Source organism: Ptychodera flava, chromosome 11, assembly GCF_041260155.1.
Source record: "Ptychodera flava strain L36383 chromosome 11, AS_Pfla_20210202, whole genome shotgun sequence".
In the NCBI taxonomy this organism is placed as follows: Eukaryota; Metazoa; Hemichordata; class Enteropneusta; family Ptychoderidae; genus Ptychodera; species Ptychodera flava.
In genome coordinates this window covers 13751440-13770481 of record NC_091938.1, presented here as the reverse complement: position 1 = coordinate 13770481, position 19042 = coordinate 13751440, and the positions used below count along the sequence as shown (strand labels likewise).

The 19042-nt window shown below is 36.4% G+C and overlaps 2 protein-coding genes across 3 annotated transcripts in view; one reads left to right on the top strand and one right to left on the bottom strand.

The window, feature by feature from the left end:
- Positions 1-7219, bottom strand: part of LOC139143552 (ras-related protein Rab-5C-like) — an 18849-nt gene extending 11630 nt beyond the window's left edge. The window contains exon 1 of one of the 2 annotated variants that reach the window (XM_070713983.1): positions 7040-7219. The gene's annotated coding sequence lies outside the window, so the exon portion shown is untranslated. Of the gene's footprint in view, positions 1-6795; positions 6933-7039 lie in introns of those variants that run through there. The other variant, XM_070713984.1, reaches the window with a different exon arrangement.
- LOC139143551 (EF-hand domain-containing family member B-like) lies at positions 7181-19042 on the top strand. The gene is made up of 8 exons (XM_070713982.1): positions 7181-7813; positions 8492-8698; positions 9252-9432; positions 10401-10641; positions 10952-11258; positions 12016-12319; positions 12909-13090; positions 16979-19042. The coding sequence occupies exons 1-8, from the start codon at positions 7727-7729 to the stop codon at positions 17138-17140; spliced, it is 1671 nt and encodes a 556-aa protein (XP_070570083.1). The 5' UTR covers positions 7181-7726; the 3' UTR covers positions 17141-19042.

Below are 19042 nucleotides of genomic sequence, written 5' to 3'. Positions count from 1 at the left end.
CGGCTAGTGGCTAATATCACACTCCCCAGTTCCCAAAGGCTGACACCAGAGAGAAACAATCTATTCCTCGTTCAGTTGTGATGTGATGGATTCAAAAGGTACGAGCAGAATGTGAAATGAACTACCAGCAAGGTCTACAGGGTGATCTAAAATGAGTAACCAGGGTTGCAAGGATTGCGGTAGTTGATGTACAATAAATACATGCAATAAATTCTCACGTCAACACCTTTTACCGATACATAATGAAATATTGTCCAACCAAGACCTAATGACCTGGCAAAGCAGTAAATCTTACACTGACGCACATGTACCAATAAATTAGTTATTACTTCAAAGTTAACAAATTTTGCTTACACAAAAACAACAATAGCTCTATTTTCTCCAAGGCAGTCGCCTTTCTGTGAGATGTATAATATATATTACACTGACACTCAGCATCTTCTAAATTTTGTAATCCATTTCCCATTATGCTATATCACATCCATATAAACAGAGTGCAATAAGGTATAAGTGGTAATATGCCTGCAGGACAATGACTGTACTGTCTTTCAACACAAACGTAGAGTTACTAAAGGTCAACATTATTGATTTGTACACAAGAAGGAATTAAATTTGTTCTCTTTATCCCACTGACTGGGCCAATGTAACAGGCAGGGTTACTGAAACAGAAATACTGCAAGGATAAACAACAATCCAAAGTTACTATTTTATCTTTGTAGAAAGTGTATGACAACCTAAACAGTCAAGTACAGAGAAGAATTACCTTGAACCTTCATGGACTCTTGGTCTCAACTCAATGGTTGGTGCAAACCAATCATCTATTGACACTTAAGCCACAGTTTAATTCTAATTATACCGACTAAGTCTCAATCACCTCAGTAAATTATTCATAATATACCGACTGAGTGAATTGGAGAGATTGTCTGACTGGTGCTGGTGGTAGTAAATGAGTAAAGGCATTGAAGGGATAACATCCTGTTCCGGCCAGAGAGGGACACCACGCTCTTTTTCTCCTTGTCAACAAGGTCATTTCAATGCATTTATTTGAACAATGCTGTCCCTTACTGATGACTCACGCTCATACTGCTTGGTATCAGTCTTTAGCATCTACTCCTCATCTATAACAGTAGTTCCACCTGATAGAACAGATTGAATTTCTCTGATATTACAGGTAAAACTGGAGTAGGGGTTAATAGATTTTTATAAATATATGAAATTGGACGGTGATGTCATGGCATGGCTCTGACATTACCATGTAGGGCACATAGTTGAAATAGTAAGACATCCAGGTAAGAAAGACATTTGAATATACAATCAAATAAATGTCAATCATAATACTTCTGCTGTCAGTAGGAGAAAATATTGGCAATTGAAACGTCCAGAAAAACAAAGTCAACAGCAGGAAACAGCCAAAATACAATGAACAATCAATATTTTCATCAAGCCTTGCCTACAATGCATAATAACACCATAACATTGATTTGGGATTACTCAAGTCCTTTTTTGAGACATGCATACAGTATACAGTCTACACAGTGCACATGTCATGCAATAAATTTTAAGGTGAAGTACATTTTCAAATTTCTCTTCAAACAGATATCAAATGTGAAGTTTCCTTCTTACAGAACGACAATACCCTTTATCCAAACTGCTGTATTTGAAATTTAAGGTAGTTCAGGTAGTCTTTGAAGAAAGTATCAACGAAACTTTGCATATAAAACATTGCATTTTTTTCATGGAAGAAAGGCATACAACAACTGTTCAATAACTTTAATTGTTGAGATCTCTTAACAGGGTTGATCTGCAACAAAATACCTTGTCATGTACTCTTTGTTGGTTTGGTTTAAAGGCAGGGGGAGCCTATAAATACCCCCTATCTCCCTGGGGATTCATAATCCAACATGAGTGGCACATGGTAACAACGTCAACGAATGCTCCCGAAAATCTGGATCTTTCAACAACCATGGTGTAAATTAAAGCACTGTTCCAACATATTACGTTTTGTGAGTACTTGTGGCATCACCCTGTTGGCGAAATTCTCTCATTTTTTCCATTTTAAGTTGATTTTTTATGCCAAAACTGCTTCGATGCTGTGTTCGAAGCGTCCAACAAACAATAGATGAAAGCATTCAAACAGCTGCCAATCACGAGGGGACGCGCAAAGGTGCAAACGATCAAACATTTGTTGTGTACATCGGATCGATTACGATGTCAACAATGAATAAACGATTCTTACTACTGAACGAAAAAACTTGACCAACGGTTACATGAACACGCGCCTCAATGAATTCAGACACAAACGGACTACTTCATGGTTTCAAGCAGATTGCCTCTCCCTTTTTGTTCGTTGATATGTGTACCTCTGGGCCTATGAATGGGTGATGTGTGTGTTGACCTGCAGTACGATATTTTACGATAGATCGCTTTTGGAAGTATGTTGTGGCCTAGCCCTGCGTACGATGACGTGTATTCCCGGCGTTATACGGCCTCCCACCACAGCTCTGCTGATTACCATGGACAAAACCGGCAACATGCGGATCCAATTTGGACGGAGCACGAAAAACTACTTTCTAACTGTTTTCGGCCGAAATCAACTCGATTCCGATCTACATGTATGCAGCCTACCCAAACCACTCAACCGCTCACAGACCGAAAAAAAATGCTCTCCTGACGTCCAAAACCGTTGTTTGCTCGCGATGCACGGTCAATAGCTCATGCAGTGGACGGGCATTGGATACGTTCATGCCACGATTACATGTATACAGGTGCCCATGAGCTTCATTATTTCCTGTCGGGTCGGGGCGATGAAACTAAATCGTGATTGATTTATCTCTGTCGGATTTGACCTAAAAGAGACACTTGACATAGATTATAGCATCAAATGTTGACCGTTCAGACTGAAACATGATAAAAGGTCTGAAGATCGCCGTGATCGGTGATGTCGTTCTTCTCTATACGTTTTTCTGAGCTAGTTTTTTACTAAATTGTTCGAGTATTAGCTGACGTTTTTTTGAAAACTTAATCAACTTTTCTTTCCCAACCAGGGCACAACATTACCTTTTTTACTTTCATGGTAACCTAGGATGAATTAAATCGCAGATTAATAGACTCTTATGTTCTTCCTCGATTGTCTGTGACTGATTTTGCTATCCCAATATCGATATTGCGTTCGCACTCGGGTGTTTTGAAACTTACGTCATTCACTGAAATAGTTTTCGGACAAACTCAAGAAATTCGACAACTACTAACGAATAGTCGGCAAAATTTACAGAGACAAGCAATAATAATTATGGTCATTTTAACCGTCCTTTTTACCATTTTTGCCGTCTTTAGATAAGCGGACTCGTTTGACGGAACAGTATATAACGATCTGAGTTCCCATATTTTTACCCTATCGTGCGAGTGTAGTATTCGAATGAGTGAGATCATAATCTTACGCTGTTCCGAGTGGTCTGGAGATTTTTTAAAATATACAATAAATTGACCTTATCAAAATTACTCTGTTTTACATTGCTTGGATATTGATATTTTTTCCGTACGTTTTGACTGTTGATTTGACGTCTTTTGATTCTCCATTGGCAGCAGCAAATCTACGGTTACAACCGCCATGTGATGACCAGAGTGTGATTGTAAAGTTGTCGGGAAGTTGTTCAGAAGAAAAATCATTTTGTATTTAGAGGCTTCAGTTCGGGATTTTTCAAGATAAACAAATCGTTATACATTTCCTACGTCTTTGAAACAGGGATTACGGTAATGTGATGAATGTGATGAAAATTTTGTGAACGTCTTTGCAATGTGTTCCCACGATGAGTGTGAACTGATTCTTTGTTAGTAAAAATCGTCAGAAATGGTCCAGTGACCGTGATAAAATAAACACAGATGCAAAACCATTGCGAGGAAGATAGTAAGAAATTCACATTGCAATATTTGCTGTCGTATTTCTCAGCAGGAATAACCCATTTTACACGTTGTGTGTAAGAACAGCAAGCAGGTGTTCGGCGGTCAATTGCTTCTATCATAATAATCTTGATCGCAGCTATTTGGCGAGAAGACAGCGGGTACTTATAATCTCGCAAAATTATTGATATCATGTCTTTGTGTTAAAAATTTTCGATCGGAGGCAGCTCAAATCAACAGCCGTGATATATTCGGAATCGTGTTCTCACTGGACACCGAACTACCTGCTATCAACAGTACGTTATGTACCATCGGCGGTAACACATTGGTCGTAATCTTGTCTAATTCTGCCCCGCCGTTTGTACCGTCCAGAAATTTCAAAGCTAGATTTTTTCACCCTGACATATAATAAAGCGACCTTGCACACTAATGATCATTCCACTGTTTCTGTTGGGTTTGTTGGTTTTTTAATTTGCTCCGTGGCCCCGTAAGATTTTTTCAATACAATACACAGTTTGAAATTTTTTCAAGGTATTTTAGTATATTCACAGTTTGTGGGGTAAAGTTTTCTGGAGTGAAAGTTTGAGTTGACGCTGATAGAGTAGACGTCGAGCCCGGCACAGTTGACTGGGACCCGGTCGGTTTGGGGTCGTTTAGTCCAGAAGCCTGCAGCAGGGTTCTGTATGATCACCGTTCGGCATTTGGGTGATTTTTGGTCAAAGTAATGCAGTAACAATGTACGCCAGATTCTTTGTGTTGTTTTTGTCACAACCGTCATACGCGACGGTTTTCGATTAAAAACGGTAGTAATATCCAGTGCTCGTAAATGCGTGCAAAATTTATTCAGTGACTGTTTACGCAGCAGTCGTAAATACGACTAGGATTTACCACCACGTAACAACTGTAAACACCGCATCAACAGTCCATACAAAAATTTTGTGCTGAATCGAGAGAGATAACAATTGCGGTAGAAAAGGTCAGTCCATCATCCGTCAAAGTTGTTGATCGAAAAATCTTCACTGAGCGCCAACTACATGAGTGGCTGTTATAGTTGTACACGTAGTTCTGTGGGCTTTCCACTGTCCCTTGTTACGAGCTATGTTCAAAGTGCGTCAAGCTACCAATATTTTCATGTACTGAGTTACAGACATCGGTGAAGTACCGGGTACATTGATTTTGTTCAAAACCACTGCCTGTTTGTTCCTCGTGTTGTTTTTTTGTGTCCCTAACGTCGACTGGCTCTATGTGCGTACAAACATAGCAGTCGGGATTAAGATTTCCTGGATAAATAGATTTATTCCGCCTCTGACGCAAAGATACACACTGTTTTACATGTGCCACTCCTAGCCCTGGGATCGATTTCCATACCTTTAAGCATAATATAGATGTATTTGGTATATGACCAAATGTATAACTACTACAAGTACAAATCCGATTAAGCTACTGGTAACAACTAGTCCTCCTAATTGTTACCATAAAATGATAGCAATTTCATACGGTGAATAAACGATGAATTCTCATTCACTTGCCTTCAAATGAAACATGATTATTGGAATTTTATACCCAATTTTCTCATTTTAAAGCATGTGACTTGATTTGCTTAAACGCAGCATTAATCATGAGACATTTTTTAATTACACTGACACTTTAAAAAGAGAATAGCCCTTACAGAATTTAATACATAAACATAACAGTTATCTGCTAGAAGAATTTCACTGCAGTTATACACATAACTGTCAAGTGTGAAAGGTCATGTTTATCAAGGTCACAAGCATAGGTGTTCAGTGACATCCTGCATGTTAAATGTATGGCTAATTTTGACATTACTGAGAATGCATTAATATGTATATGTTGAAACCTGGGTGAGATCTCCAAAAATCTTCAAAAGGGATTGAGAATTAGATAAAATAGCAAAGACAGACTATCTCAGTGGCATAGCTTTACACACCTAACCTCTGGTACAAATGTCCTCTTGATGGATTTTTTCTAACTAACAAAGCACAATGAAAACAGAGAAATGACTATATAATAACCATGAATATCTTGATAGAAGATATGATTTCAATATGGTCTCATGTTCCCTTGCTTCTAAAAATAATAATTTGTCAGGTGTGATGGCCCAGGTGATATTGGCGCCACATTACGTCACAGTTAAAGCATGTAAACAAGCCATCTTGTGACAGGATCAATGGCCACTGTACAGATTCCGGACCTCCTCATTCACTAGTACTACAACTTATCACAGTCTTCTATACAATCAACTGGTACAGAGTTGTATATCCTCGGGCATTTGCAAAGCAGTTGCTGCTTAATTTTTCCTGCTAGGATTGAGTACGTATGTCATGGTTTTCGAGAAATGACTGTGAACAGACAATCATGTGTCGTCACGTAACAGTCATTATTAAAAAAAGCATCGTCATGTGATTCAATTTGAAGGATTTTCTTTTGGCATACCTTCAAATGATTAAAAACTGGGTCGAAAGTTATTGCTTATTCCTGAGATTTTATGTATTACAATGTCACTTAGAATAATAATTTACATAAAGTTGTAAATCATCACGTTAAAGATACCCTACAAAACCCGTGACTCCCTTCACTAAACAATAAGCGTCACGTCACCAAACTTTCGATTGCTACAAATGCGGAATGGGCGAGTCCGTACTGAATAGACGTCAATACAACTTAAGAATGGAGATGTGCCAAGGGCTTCTTAAATGTTACAAACTGCTTCGTGGCCAAAGCAAAAGTCTGGATAGCATAGACCCCGAATAAAACGTAAAGAAACTGACCAGGAAGGCAGCCATTTTGAAACGACTGTGTCAGAAAGGGACTCTTCAACTTCTAAATGCGACGATTTTGACGAATGCAAAACAAACCCAACGAAGAACTTGTACTTACATATATCAATGAGCTGTAAATTCCTTTGTATAATTTTTGAATCTTGAAAATATTCGGTTGTTATAGTTTGTTTCCTATCAATTACTACTACGTCGTACCACCCTCTCACTGCAACCGCAGAACACCTCCCTTCAACAGCCACAAGGACAGTATATCAGTCCGCCATAGCGTCGACGGTAGTCACAGGGGCGAATAACTGACGGTTACTCGAATTTGGAAACATTTTAGAAGAAAATATACTTACCCACGGAGCTTTGGAAATCTATAAACTTATAAGAATGGTGATACACTCTTGAATAGTAATGTACTATGTGATAATCTGCCGGGGGAAGAACACATCCAAGCCCCTGATTTTGTGTTTCCTTTTGATGGCAACCCGTAGGATGTCTAAAGATAACGTCATCGGTAGTTTTAAACTCTCGCGGCCAGCGAGAAACTGAGATCTGAACGTGGTTGTACATATATGACCTATTGACCTTTGCGATAATTTTAACGGACCACAATCAAAGGGGAATGAAAAGGAAAATCTCTCATTCTATGTCGCCAAATTTTACAAAAAAGAATGAATTCAATTTAGATAAGGATAATAAAAGAATCTGATTAGGTTGTGGAAGTTCTAGCTAGGGTGTTTCAGTATTGTATTGATGTCAATAAAAAATGATTATCGAACGAGGCTACTGAGACATCTTAGCAACCATAAACAAAATAGGTCCAGGTGCGTGTGATGTGAAAGGGACTCCCCACCACGACGGGAAAACAGTAGACTGTCGGACCTGTTGCTCCGTACGTTACCTTAAGGTGTGATTTGGAATTCACGGACCGGTGTAATTTTAGTTTAGCTTGTACGCTTTTTCACAAAGGAGATCATAAAGTTAGAGGTACTGGGACACTCACAAAATCAAAACTTTTTAAAACTGAACTTTGTTCGAAAATGGAAACAGTTCAGCTCGTCACGAAGGGTATTCCTGTCCAGAGCAATGCCGGAAAGTACACCGACAGAAACTTAGATATCGATGCGGTAAGTTTACAGTTCATTTGTCTAAATCGTAGATTAACGTTTGTGATCCGGCCCAACCTAAATGGCTTTCCTTTATCAAATGTTGATTCTCCATTCATTCACACCGGTAGCCTGGATTGGCATAATACGTTTGTTTTGTCTCGCTTTATCTCCGTGGTCGAAATCAGTCACTGATGTTCATATCACTCAATCACAATATTCTTGAGTGTTCCTCTACACATGGTCTGAGAGGGAAGCTTATAATAATATCGAAATTTTCTGGTGAATCAACAGTAAGAAGATACAACAAATTGACAAAACCCAGCTGCAGGTGACCCTATATGAATGGAGAGACAACATTTTGTTTTGTTATTTTGTAGTAGCATGGAGGTCTCGGTCCCTAGGTCTCTGCTACCTCCATCATCCATGGTAGTAGCTTCTTTTATCTGATAAGATGATGAGACCCACACTTATATTTTGTTGATGGATGTCATTATCGGGGATTTGTATGTGTACTATATGGCATATTTGATTATGTTCAACTTTATACACTTCTCACATTTTATCTTCAATACACAGTGTACCATGCCGGATAAACGATACGGTGTTTGATGAGTATTAATAAAGAATTAAGAAAGTTCTCTTTTATACAGTCTTTGATAGTCCATGTATGAAAATTGTCTTCACTTCATTCATTAGGCTGGGAAGCTGATGAGTGTGAAGGGAGACAGTGCAAAAGATTGCTTGTTACATGACCAAAGAGCACCAACCCCTGATACAGTCAAGAAATTCAAGAACTTCTTTGAGCCCGAACCAAGTGCAGCACGGGTGTTTTATGGAAGAGCAAATGATCCAGACATCGCTTCCACAATAGTCCATGGAGTAAGCACCAGGCCGTCGGATTCAGTAAGTTGAATTGTTATCTCCACTAGAAAATCTCAGTGAAAAGTTACTAATTCTAGGCAATGGTTATAAATGTTTATGTGTATGTATAGGGATGATTGATGATATGATAAGAATGATATGATGATGATGATCAGTGAAGATGATGACCATATTAAATGAGATAATTATGATAATATCACAGTTTAAACTTCAAAACAGATAGTGCAATGAAGGTGATGATGATTACAATATGATGGTGGTAGTCAAAATAATAGAGGTGCTGATGTCAAGAAATGATTTACATAAAAATGGACCCAGTACTCTGTGAACTGTTAAATACATCAAATTATTATCCTGGTAAATTTGATTATAATGAGGACTATAATATAGCACTAAACATACTCATCCATTGTGAATGTGTAAGTGCACCAATTAGAGAAATTCAAAAATACTGACATTAATAACTTTATGTTTCAAAAATAATACCACGGTCCAAGTCTTCATTTGAAAGCTTGCTAACAATAGAAGGCCATGCAAATATCATATCAATAATTCTTTATTATTTTGCTGACAGGCTGGTAATCTGGCAAATCCACACCCAAAGACACTATACCAGCAACGCATGTTTGACAAGAAGGAAATGTTGTACGCCAGCAAGCAGCAGGCTCCCCTTGGCAAATCTTATGATCAAAGCCCAGGCTTTCCTGATAATCTTGATGTCGCCAATGTACGCTTTGGAATAAAGAATGTATTTGGTGAGTGACATTTTCCATACAACTGAGGCAAGGCAGACTGTGCATTATTGCGCGCATGCAATCATTGTAATATTAATAAGGGTAACAATTTGAAAAACATGTTTTAAGGAAATATATTGTACTTTGTGAAAAGATTAATTGTGTGAGCTACGTATTTGACTTGCATAATTAAATGGTTAAAGCTCAAAGTGGTGTCATCTATCATGCAAATACTAGTAGTCTGTCAATTCAGGCAACTAACACATACTGAACCGTTTCTAACTGCCAAGAATTTCAACAAAACAAATAGTACAAGGTCTGTTTGCTGTACATCACAAACAGGCTTTTGCCGATGGCGATAACTCACTAGAAGATTGTTCTAAATGTTACTGACCATTAGGTATATACCTTCAAAAAGTGTTCAACCCAGTTCTTGATGTAACCACTGCTCTAATCTGTAAAATTGATGATTATATCACATTTACGACTTATGTCTTTCCCAAATATACTGGATTTATAATATCTTGAAAGACTCAAATGGGTGGTCACAAATGTAACATAATCTTGTTTTCTTGTATAACATACTGTAAATTTACATAGATAAAAAAAGTAATGAAATCTTTCCATAAGTTGCTACATTTAATTTGAAGATATCACTTTTGATTCATACATTGGCTACGACCAATCATGTTTAGCCACAGCACTGTTAGTGTCCAAGCATTTTAATACTGAAGTAAAAAATCACACAAAGAGAAAAAGCACAACTGTGACTTAAAATTCTTATTTAACATTTGAAAAATTCAGTATGAAAAGAATTCTGACTTATGCAACATCTCCTCACTGTACCTCTGATTATCCCCTTTCTTGAATGAGTAAAATGATTTCATTCTCTCCGAACTTTTTCGTGTTGATCAACGTCAATTGAAAGTAATAAAATGGCAACAATATAGGCAAATCTAAATGGAGCTACATTGTGTTGTCTGTTCCAGATGGAAGTGCTGGTGAGCTGGTTTCACCGGACAAGACCTACGAACAAGTGATGACAGAAGGAAATGAGGGTCATGACCTCTACATAGTCACTCACAATGATTATGATGTCGGTGAAAAAAAGGACAGGAAGTATGACTGGTCTCGGTACGCCAAGGACAGTCGATTTGGTGTTCCAACTCCACATGATAACGACGGCAGACACGTGAAGAAAACACTGAAATGGTTGCATGATGCTCAAGCGTAAGTCAATTTCTCAAGTAGATCCCTTTTTTGCATGCTGTCGTTGATTGCAATTTGTCAAATTTTTGCTCATGCAATTGAGATTGTTTGCCACCTAAAATTACTTTTACAAGAGGGAGAGACAGACAGAGAGACAGAGAGAGAGGCAGAGAGAGGGGGAGAGGGAATGAGAGATGGCTATATCAGATAGAGATGGACAGAAAGTTTAAATTCAAAAAAGGAAAAATTGCAAATAGTAAAAGTAATTATTTTCTGCATGGTATTCATGTTGACAATATATAGTATTAAGAAAACAACTTTTGCCTTTCAGTGAAAAAGCAGCCAAGATAGTTTCAAAGCGAGTTGATGACTTCCGTGAACGCACACAACCACAGCTAGGTCAGGTCCACGACCCAATCAAGGATACCCTACTTGTGCCGCCTGATCATACTTATGGTATAATGCTCAGACCAGACGAATACGGAGCAGGAGATCTCTTACATGGCCGAGTGCCTGGTCAGTATCTACGAGGAAAAGACAGGGAGAGGGGCGTCATCGCCGCCATCAGACAACATCTCAAAAAAGCCAATTTCCACAACTTTAATGACCTCAAGGCAGCCTTTCAACACTATGATAAGGTTGGTACTTTGTGAACACTTTTCTTTAACTCTCACATTTTTTTCTGTGAAAAAATGGTAGATTGTGTTTTTTTGTCTCCTGGAGTTGTGATTCTCTATTATACAAATATTAGGAATTGATTCATGTACAATGTATCAAAAAAGCTGTTTGAGTGTATGTGCATGTTTAAAAAGATTGGTTCGTAGAACAATCTGGCATCCACTTACACAATGTAGAAGAGAGTGAATGGTTAACTTGTTCAAAAGGAATTACGAACAGAATTTTTTAATTGGATATACTAAGTGCTTACTGGTTTGGTGGAATGTGTCAGATTGACAGTGAAGTTGGTGATTATAGCTGATCGAGAATATACGTGTATTTGCTGTACAGTAAACTGCAGATGTGTTGACAAACTAATATATGCAAACTTGAACAGTACCTCATCCAATTTGCATCCAAGGTTAGTTTTAAATACAGCTCTGTATCCAATACGCTGAATCACCAAAAATAATGTAAACAAATAAATCCGCAGTTTCGCCTATAAATAAAGTGTAATGCTTTTGCTTATGTTGGCAATTATAATTTGATTTTTTGAATATTGATGAATTTGTCTCTGTACAAGACAATTGAGATATGAATATCCCTGTCTATATCTATTACAAAATTGTCTTAAAAGCTAAGACTCATACAATATAATAGTGTTGTAACTTTCACTACTCAGCGATTGAGTCTTAAAAGGGAAATGATATTGACATTTCCATGTCACTTTCCTTACAGAATGGAGATGGTAAAATCGATATAAATGAACTCCGAGAATGTTGTGTGCAGTTCAACCTCCCCGTGGAAACTGAACTTCTAGAACTTTTGCTCTACGCTTGCGACAGCAACAAGGACGGGTACATTGACTACGCGGAATTTGCCAATTTTCTCAACTGGAAAGACAAGATGAACCAGGGAGTGGAGAGCAAGCTGGATGGAGATGTTGACGTGCTACAGAAACAGATCGACAGAGCTATTGGAGAGCACAGGACATCAGCGTCCATGATCAATGCTACAGTTGGTGGGTCGGTGTCATCAAAAGGTACAAATTTCTGCAGTCAAGTCTGAAGTCATGATCAGAGATTTGAAAACAGCTTATTGTCATTTTTTGTCATGAAAAAAACAGACAACCGCATTTTTAAAAGTAATAACTTAAGATTCTGTAAAAACTGTGGAAGGTTGCCACTACAAGATTAGCATATTTTCAAACCTTATAAACTTTGGACATAGTGTAGTATTTTGGTATTTTCAGATGTTTTATTGATAATAGCAGTGAAAGCTTTCAGGAATCATCAAAAAAGTGTCACAGTATAGTTGTAAATCAAGAGTCTGTTGACAACTTCTGCATTTTATTCTATAGACAAACGGAAAAGTTGTGTGTATGTTAAACTTTCTGGCCATAAAGTTATATTTTATGTATTGCATTCAACACACAGAGTGTAAAAACTGCACGTACATAAAAGTGATTCACTATTTTAACGTTAAGAGAGTGCCATTGAATCAAATGAGCGAACTTTTTACTGCATATTATAGTAGGAAGCTTTGCATGATGTGATTTTTTGAAAAAAAATAATTAAAACGAATCGTATCACAGCAGTAAAAGAACTTTGAAATTTTTTTACTTCACTAAGGTTTCCGATGTTATGGTGTACCGACAATTCGCAGTGATCTGCCAGCACCAAGATACCGCCGGATATCTGATCGTACAAATTACGGTGATGAATCAGACGCTTACGGCCTGGTGAATCCATCCATGTACAGCAATAGAGGTGTTTATGAGAAAGACTTCTTCCAACCAAGGAGAAAAGATGAAGTAAGTGGCACACTTCTTTTAACCCTTTGAGCGCCAAAGTCCATTTTTGTCGCCTTTATAAAATATAACTAAATTAATTTTTGTTCAGATTTTTCCAAAAATTGTTATCAACAAATACAGTCAATGAAAAATGATATCTATTTGGTCCAAAATTATCAAAAAATTACAGAAAACATAGGGCCAAAGTCCCTGAAGCTACTATAGACATGGATACAAAATTAAGTATTTCCTTACTGTATGAAATTATCTCATTAAGGTCATCCTACGGACAAGTAAACTAAATATTAAAGCTGTCTGACCAGCGGTTTTGAAAGAACAAGCAACTCAACAGTTGACAGAGCTCTGTTGAGTTATGTAGAGAATAACCTTTTGTGACACATGTATTGATGAAGAAGGTGGATATCTTTGATTAACATTGTGAGTTCTGTTTAATAAGTTGAGACTGTACATACTCAGAGAAAGCACACTGAAGAGACAAAGGTTTGAAACTTAAGAAGTTCAAGGTCATCAAAGCATTATAAGGAATCATGTTTACACTTTCATTGCACTGTTTACACAGATTGCATAATTGCTATAATAGCACATGAGGAATCTTTATACAGCCCAGCTTTACCATAAAAACCCTATCACTTTGACCACTCTTTTAATTGACCACTCTATTTTTTTCCTCAAAAAGTAATTTTATTTTATCCTTACCAAGTCAACCATAAATGGAAATTAGAACTTTCTCTATCTCTATCTCTATCTCTATTGACTATTTTGAGCAATTTCTTTTAGATAACATACAGGGCACAATAAATGACGGTTCAGAATATGTCAAAGTTGGGATTCAGGAAAGTTGCCTTTACATGTTTTAATCCTCCAAGATGGTAAGCATTTCACTATGAACTGTCAAAAAAAGTTGAACTTTCTGATAATTCTACACTAAAATTATTTTGGCTTTGATGATTTCCTAATTAATTCAATTATTTAAAATCATATTAATTATTTTTTTTTGGGTGAATTGATAGGGTTTATACAGTACAAGAATTACATACAATGTAAGTCAAATTTTGACCAAAAATGACAAAAAAATTCCTTAAAAATACAGATTTGCATATTTCATCACAATTTGAACAAGTCTAAGTTGGGTTACCCCTAGGGACCTGTATACCATATAACAAAGCTGTCTGACCAGCGGTTATGAAGAAGAAGATTTTTTACCAAAAACACCTTTTTTGGCATTAATTTGCCTATTTTTCGACAATATCAAAAAATTAAAAAAAATAGTTTCTCAAAATGGTATTTTTCATCTACACAACAAATATCAAATCAGTAAGTACTGCGGTTCTCAAGATATTTGAGTGGACGGACGCCTCACAAACGGACATACATACATACATACATACATACATACATACATACAGACTGACGCCGGACGCCGGACGGATACCCATCCCAATAGCTTCTATAGACTATAGTCTATAGTAGCTAAAAAACCACAAAAATTGGTAAAATGTTGTTCTAAGATTTTGGAGGGAAAAACTACAGCACTCAAAAGGTTAACATCTCTTGTGGCTTTTATAAAATATATCATCACATTTGAAAAAAAACTTCAAAAATATTCAGACTGGGATTCCTACAGAAAATCTTGTAATGCAAAATAGTGTCATAATATAATATATTTCCATCAAACTTTGCGATGCTTCAAATATGGCATAAGAACGTTCTGTATTTATTACAGTAGACACCATCAACTCAGTCAAAAGAAATTCTGACATTGTACATCTGTTTCAAATAATTCATAAAACTAACAACAGATTTTCTTCAACGTGTAAAATGCGTAAATTGGCACAACAAGATTTCAAATGGGGAAGAGTGATTTAAAAAGTGTAATTACTAATTGCACCTGTACAAAATACATCACAAAGAAAAGATACCTTTACTGAGCACATTCACTACCCATAATTGGTGCTGTGATTAATGAATTAAAGTATTAATTGCCATGACTTATTTTAAAGCACATCACTTTCATATGGAAGTACGCATATTGCTTTAACCCTTTGAGTGCTATAATTTTTCCCTGCAAAATTTTAGTGCAACATATTGTAAATTTTTATGTATTTTGCTGATCTGTATTTTTTTTATAATTTTTGACTGAATTGACATGATTTCCTATTGGCTTCACTTTTTATCAATACTTCTGAAAAAATATGGAAAAAAAATAATTTGGGTTTTATTAGCTCCGCTGTCAGCGACGCGGAGCTTATCAAATAGGTTGATTTTCCGTCGTCGTCCGTCATCGTCGTCCGTCAACAATTGCCTTCTCCTCTGAAACCGCAAGTCCGATTGCTTTGAAATTGTATGTGCAGTTCACTTGGGGTGACCTCACTTGAGTTTGTTCAAATCGTGGTGAAATTTGCATATTTGTATTTTTGGGGCATTTTTTGGTGTTTTTGGTAAAAAAATCTTCTTCTCTAAAACCGCTTGTCCGATTGCTTTGAAATTTGATATGCAGTTGACTTAGGGTGACTTCAGTCAGATTTATTCAAATCGTGGTGAAATTTGCATATTTGTATTTTTAAGGCAATTTTTGTCATTTTTGGTAAAAAGATCTTTAAAAATCTTCTTCTTCATAACTACCAGTCGATAGCTTTGATATTTGGTACATATGTCCCAAGGGATGATCTTTTTCAGATTTGTTCAAATTGTGGAGAAATATGCAAATTTGCATTTTTAAGGCAATTTTTGCCATTTTTAGTCAAAAAATGTATTTCTCAAAAAGTACTGGTCTGATAGTTTTGAAATTTAGTATACAGGTTTCTACAGATAAACTAAGTAATATATATTGAATCTCTGATGAAATCTGTAATTTTGTAATTTTGGGGCAATTTTTGCCATTTTTGGTCAAAAAATGTGTATTTTCAAAACTACTCATCTGATAGCTTTGAAACTTGGTATACAGGTTCCTGCAGATAAACTGAATGATATTTATTGAAATTATGATGAAATCTTTAATTTTGTATTTTTGGGGCAATTTTTGCCATTTTTGGTCAAAAAATGTGTATTTCCAAAACTTGTCATCTGATAGCATTGCAATTTGGTATACAGGTTCCTACAGATCACCTTAATGATATTTATTGAAATTATCATGAAATCTGCAATTTTGTAATTTTGTGGCAATTTTTGCCATTTTTGGTCAAAAAATGTGTATTTCCAAAACTACTCATCTTATAGCTTTAAAATTTGGTATTCAGGTTTCTATAGATGAACTTAAAAGTATTTATTGAAATTATGATGAAATCTGCAATTTTGAATTTTTGGGGCAATTTTTTTCCATTTTTGGTCAAAAAATGTGTTTCTCAAAAAGTACTGGTCTAACTGCTTTGAAATATGGTATACAGGTTTCTATAGATGAACCAAATTTAATCTTTCGAAATTATGATGAAATCTGCAATTTTTGTTTTTTAGGCAATTGTAGCCATTTTTGGTCAAAAAATTTTACTCTCAAAAAACTACTCATCAGATAGCTTTGGTTGACATGTTCTTACGGATGATCTGATGTGTTATATTCAAAGTATGATGAAATCTTCAATTGTGTATTTTTGCAGCTATTTTAGCCACTTTTTTCTGGCCACTGCATTGAGCTATCAAAGATTTCCACCATATTCATCAACATGTATCAAAACTAGCTATTCTCTACATAAACACAGCGGAGCTATATCGGCCGCTAGGTCGCTTGTTTCACAAAGGTGACAAAAAATGACTTGGCACTCAAAGGGTTAATCTCAGCAATTGTGACATAGTAGACTATCTTCTGAACTAGACACCTTAAGAACTTTCCTGTATGGGAGTATTTCCTCACTATCTGTACTAACGATGTGAAACGTTTCTTTTTCCCCCAACCAGATAAGGACAATCTTCACCAGACTGGGTGTTCAAATGGAAGACGACACTTTTGACAAAATTTGGGAAGCGGCAGCGTCGCGAAACGAGAGAGGACACGTCAGCGTGGAAAGCTTCCGACATGTACTGGACGAAGTCCAAGCACAGCAACTTGCCCAGTCGTAATTCCAAAACAATTTAACCCAAACAGCATTAATATACAACTAAAAAACAAGGCAAAGAGTAAACTCTCATTGCCTTTGTGATATTTGACAAAATATCCACAAAAAAACACTATGATGAAAAGGTTTTGTTCGCTCACCACTACGTATTGACAGTATTGAAAATTTTTTAAAAGTTGATGTGAACAGCTGGTGTTAATCCAACTCTTTACAATTTTACCATGCAGTGGTCTGTTAACCATTTCTCTGCCTTACGCGAAAAATTTCCAAATCTTTCTCGAGAAGTGCTGTGAAATCTGGTAAGTTTTCAGGCACATTGTGCTATGCATTTTTTGTCACCAGAGTTTTTCAAAACTCATGTGTTGGAGGCTTGTCATTCCTCTTTTTGTTACAGAAGTTCAAAGTTTTGTAACTTTTTCCACTGTTCTAACTTTTTCCACTGGTTTCAAATGTACAGTCATTATTTCAAGTTCTTTATTCATCAATATTGGTAATTCCATAGTTCTGTATTATAAAAAAGCAATGTAGACAAAGTAAGTAATGTAAACAATTAAAAAGCAGAAAATGGTAGTTTCAAAGCAGAATTTTTTGTGTGATTTCTGCTACAGGTGACACTTTTGTCAAATATGCAAGATGAAATATACAGTGTGTATTTTTCTGATGATGATTTTTCCGTCCACACCAATGATAGTATTGTGCCAGCAAAACATATGTGTTTCACTGTGTCCAGTATTCTAATGGATGATGCTTTAACAACTACTTCCGAGATGCAGATTGTTCCTTCGTCTTCGCAACTGAAATCGAAGCTCCAAAAATACGTGAGAGTCATACTTGTATAGGTGAATCAGGACATATACTGTGTATATCCAGGTCTTGTTTTATGAGGTTCAAACAGTTGTTGATTCATTGACCAGGTCAATTTTGAATGTTAATCAGCCAATCATATTCACAGGGCATGACATGTACTTACATCAGACTAGACTAGGTTATCAAGATACCACATATCTAACCTCAGAAAACTGTGATAATGAGCTTTACAAAGAGAGAACCAATTCATCAGATATTCAATGGTGTGAATGTTTCTCTGTCTGGAACGACTATTCAACGTCTACGCCATGGAGATGATGAATCACTTTCACTTCCATTCAATGGATTTATCCCGTCTCTCTCTATTAATGACAAAGTAGAGGCACAAACAGGAAATGATTGTGAAAGTGCTGGAAATGATTAGTGCATTGATCCAATCTTTTGGATGCAGCCTTGAGTTCTATTAAACTTCGCCACAAGTACTCCGTAACAACCATATTTCATAAAAAAACATTATAATATCAAATATATGTATTGGTTTTTTGTCTGTTTCACTCCAAGTTAAAGGCATTGCCAAGGAAGCAATCTGCGACATGGTATTACACGAAATATTGCAGTATATTCCATCGTCTTCTCTGATGCACCAATCTATGCAGTTTTTGTGAAATTGATTTTTGTTTTACATTAAAACCCAGGCATCCAATGTTCAAGTGCTTAAAAATTACAACTGTGGGCGTGCTTGCATATCAGAACAACTTTGCGGATGACTCACTAAGTTTGCAGTACCATTGTTGCTTGTTTATTTATTCTGCGCAATTCATGACATTGCAATAAAATAGGTTGGTTTATCACCTTTGTACAGACACATTGCTTGGAGTAAAAACTTGGAGACTTTGTAAATACAATTGCAACATGCAAAAAGCGTGTAAGAATTTTTGTCTTAAAATAAAAACAATGTGTTATTTACAATACAGAAATTTTATGACTGTGTATGCTTGTACAATAGACTTGGTAGCTTGTAAAGTCAGCAACTTGATTCCGAACCCTTGCGAAATAAATATAAATTGACAGTTTTGCTCAAACAATACCTATGATTATC

What these genes read in the sequence shown, in the direction of transcription:
- LOC139143551 (XM_070713982.1), top strand. Translation starts at nt 7,727, where the DNA reads ATGGAAACAGTTCAGCTCGTCACGAAGGGTATTCCTGTCCAGAGCAAT. An exon ending in TGGAATAAAGAATGTATTTG is followed by an intron (nt 9,433 to 10,400) that starts GTGAGTGACATT and finishes TGTCTGTTCCAG; the next exon opens with ATGGAAGTGCTGGTGAGCTG. An exon ending in AACCAAGGAGAAAAGATGAA is followed by an intron (nt 13,091 to 16,978) that starts GTAAGTGGCACA and finishes TCCCCCAACCAG; the next exon opens with ATAAGGACAATCTTCACCAG.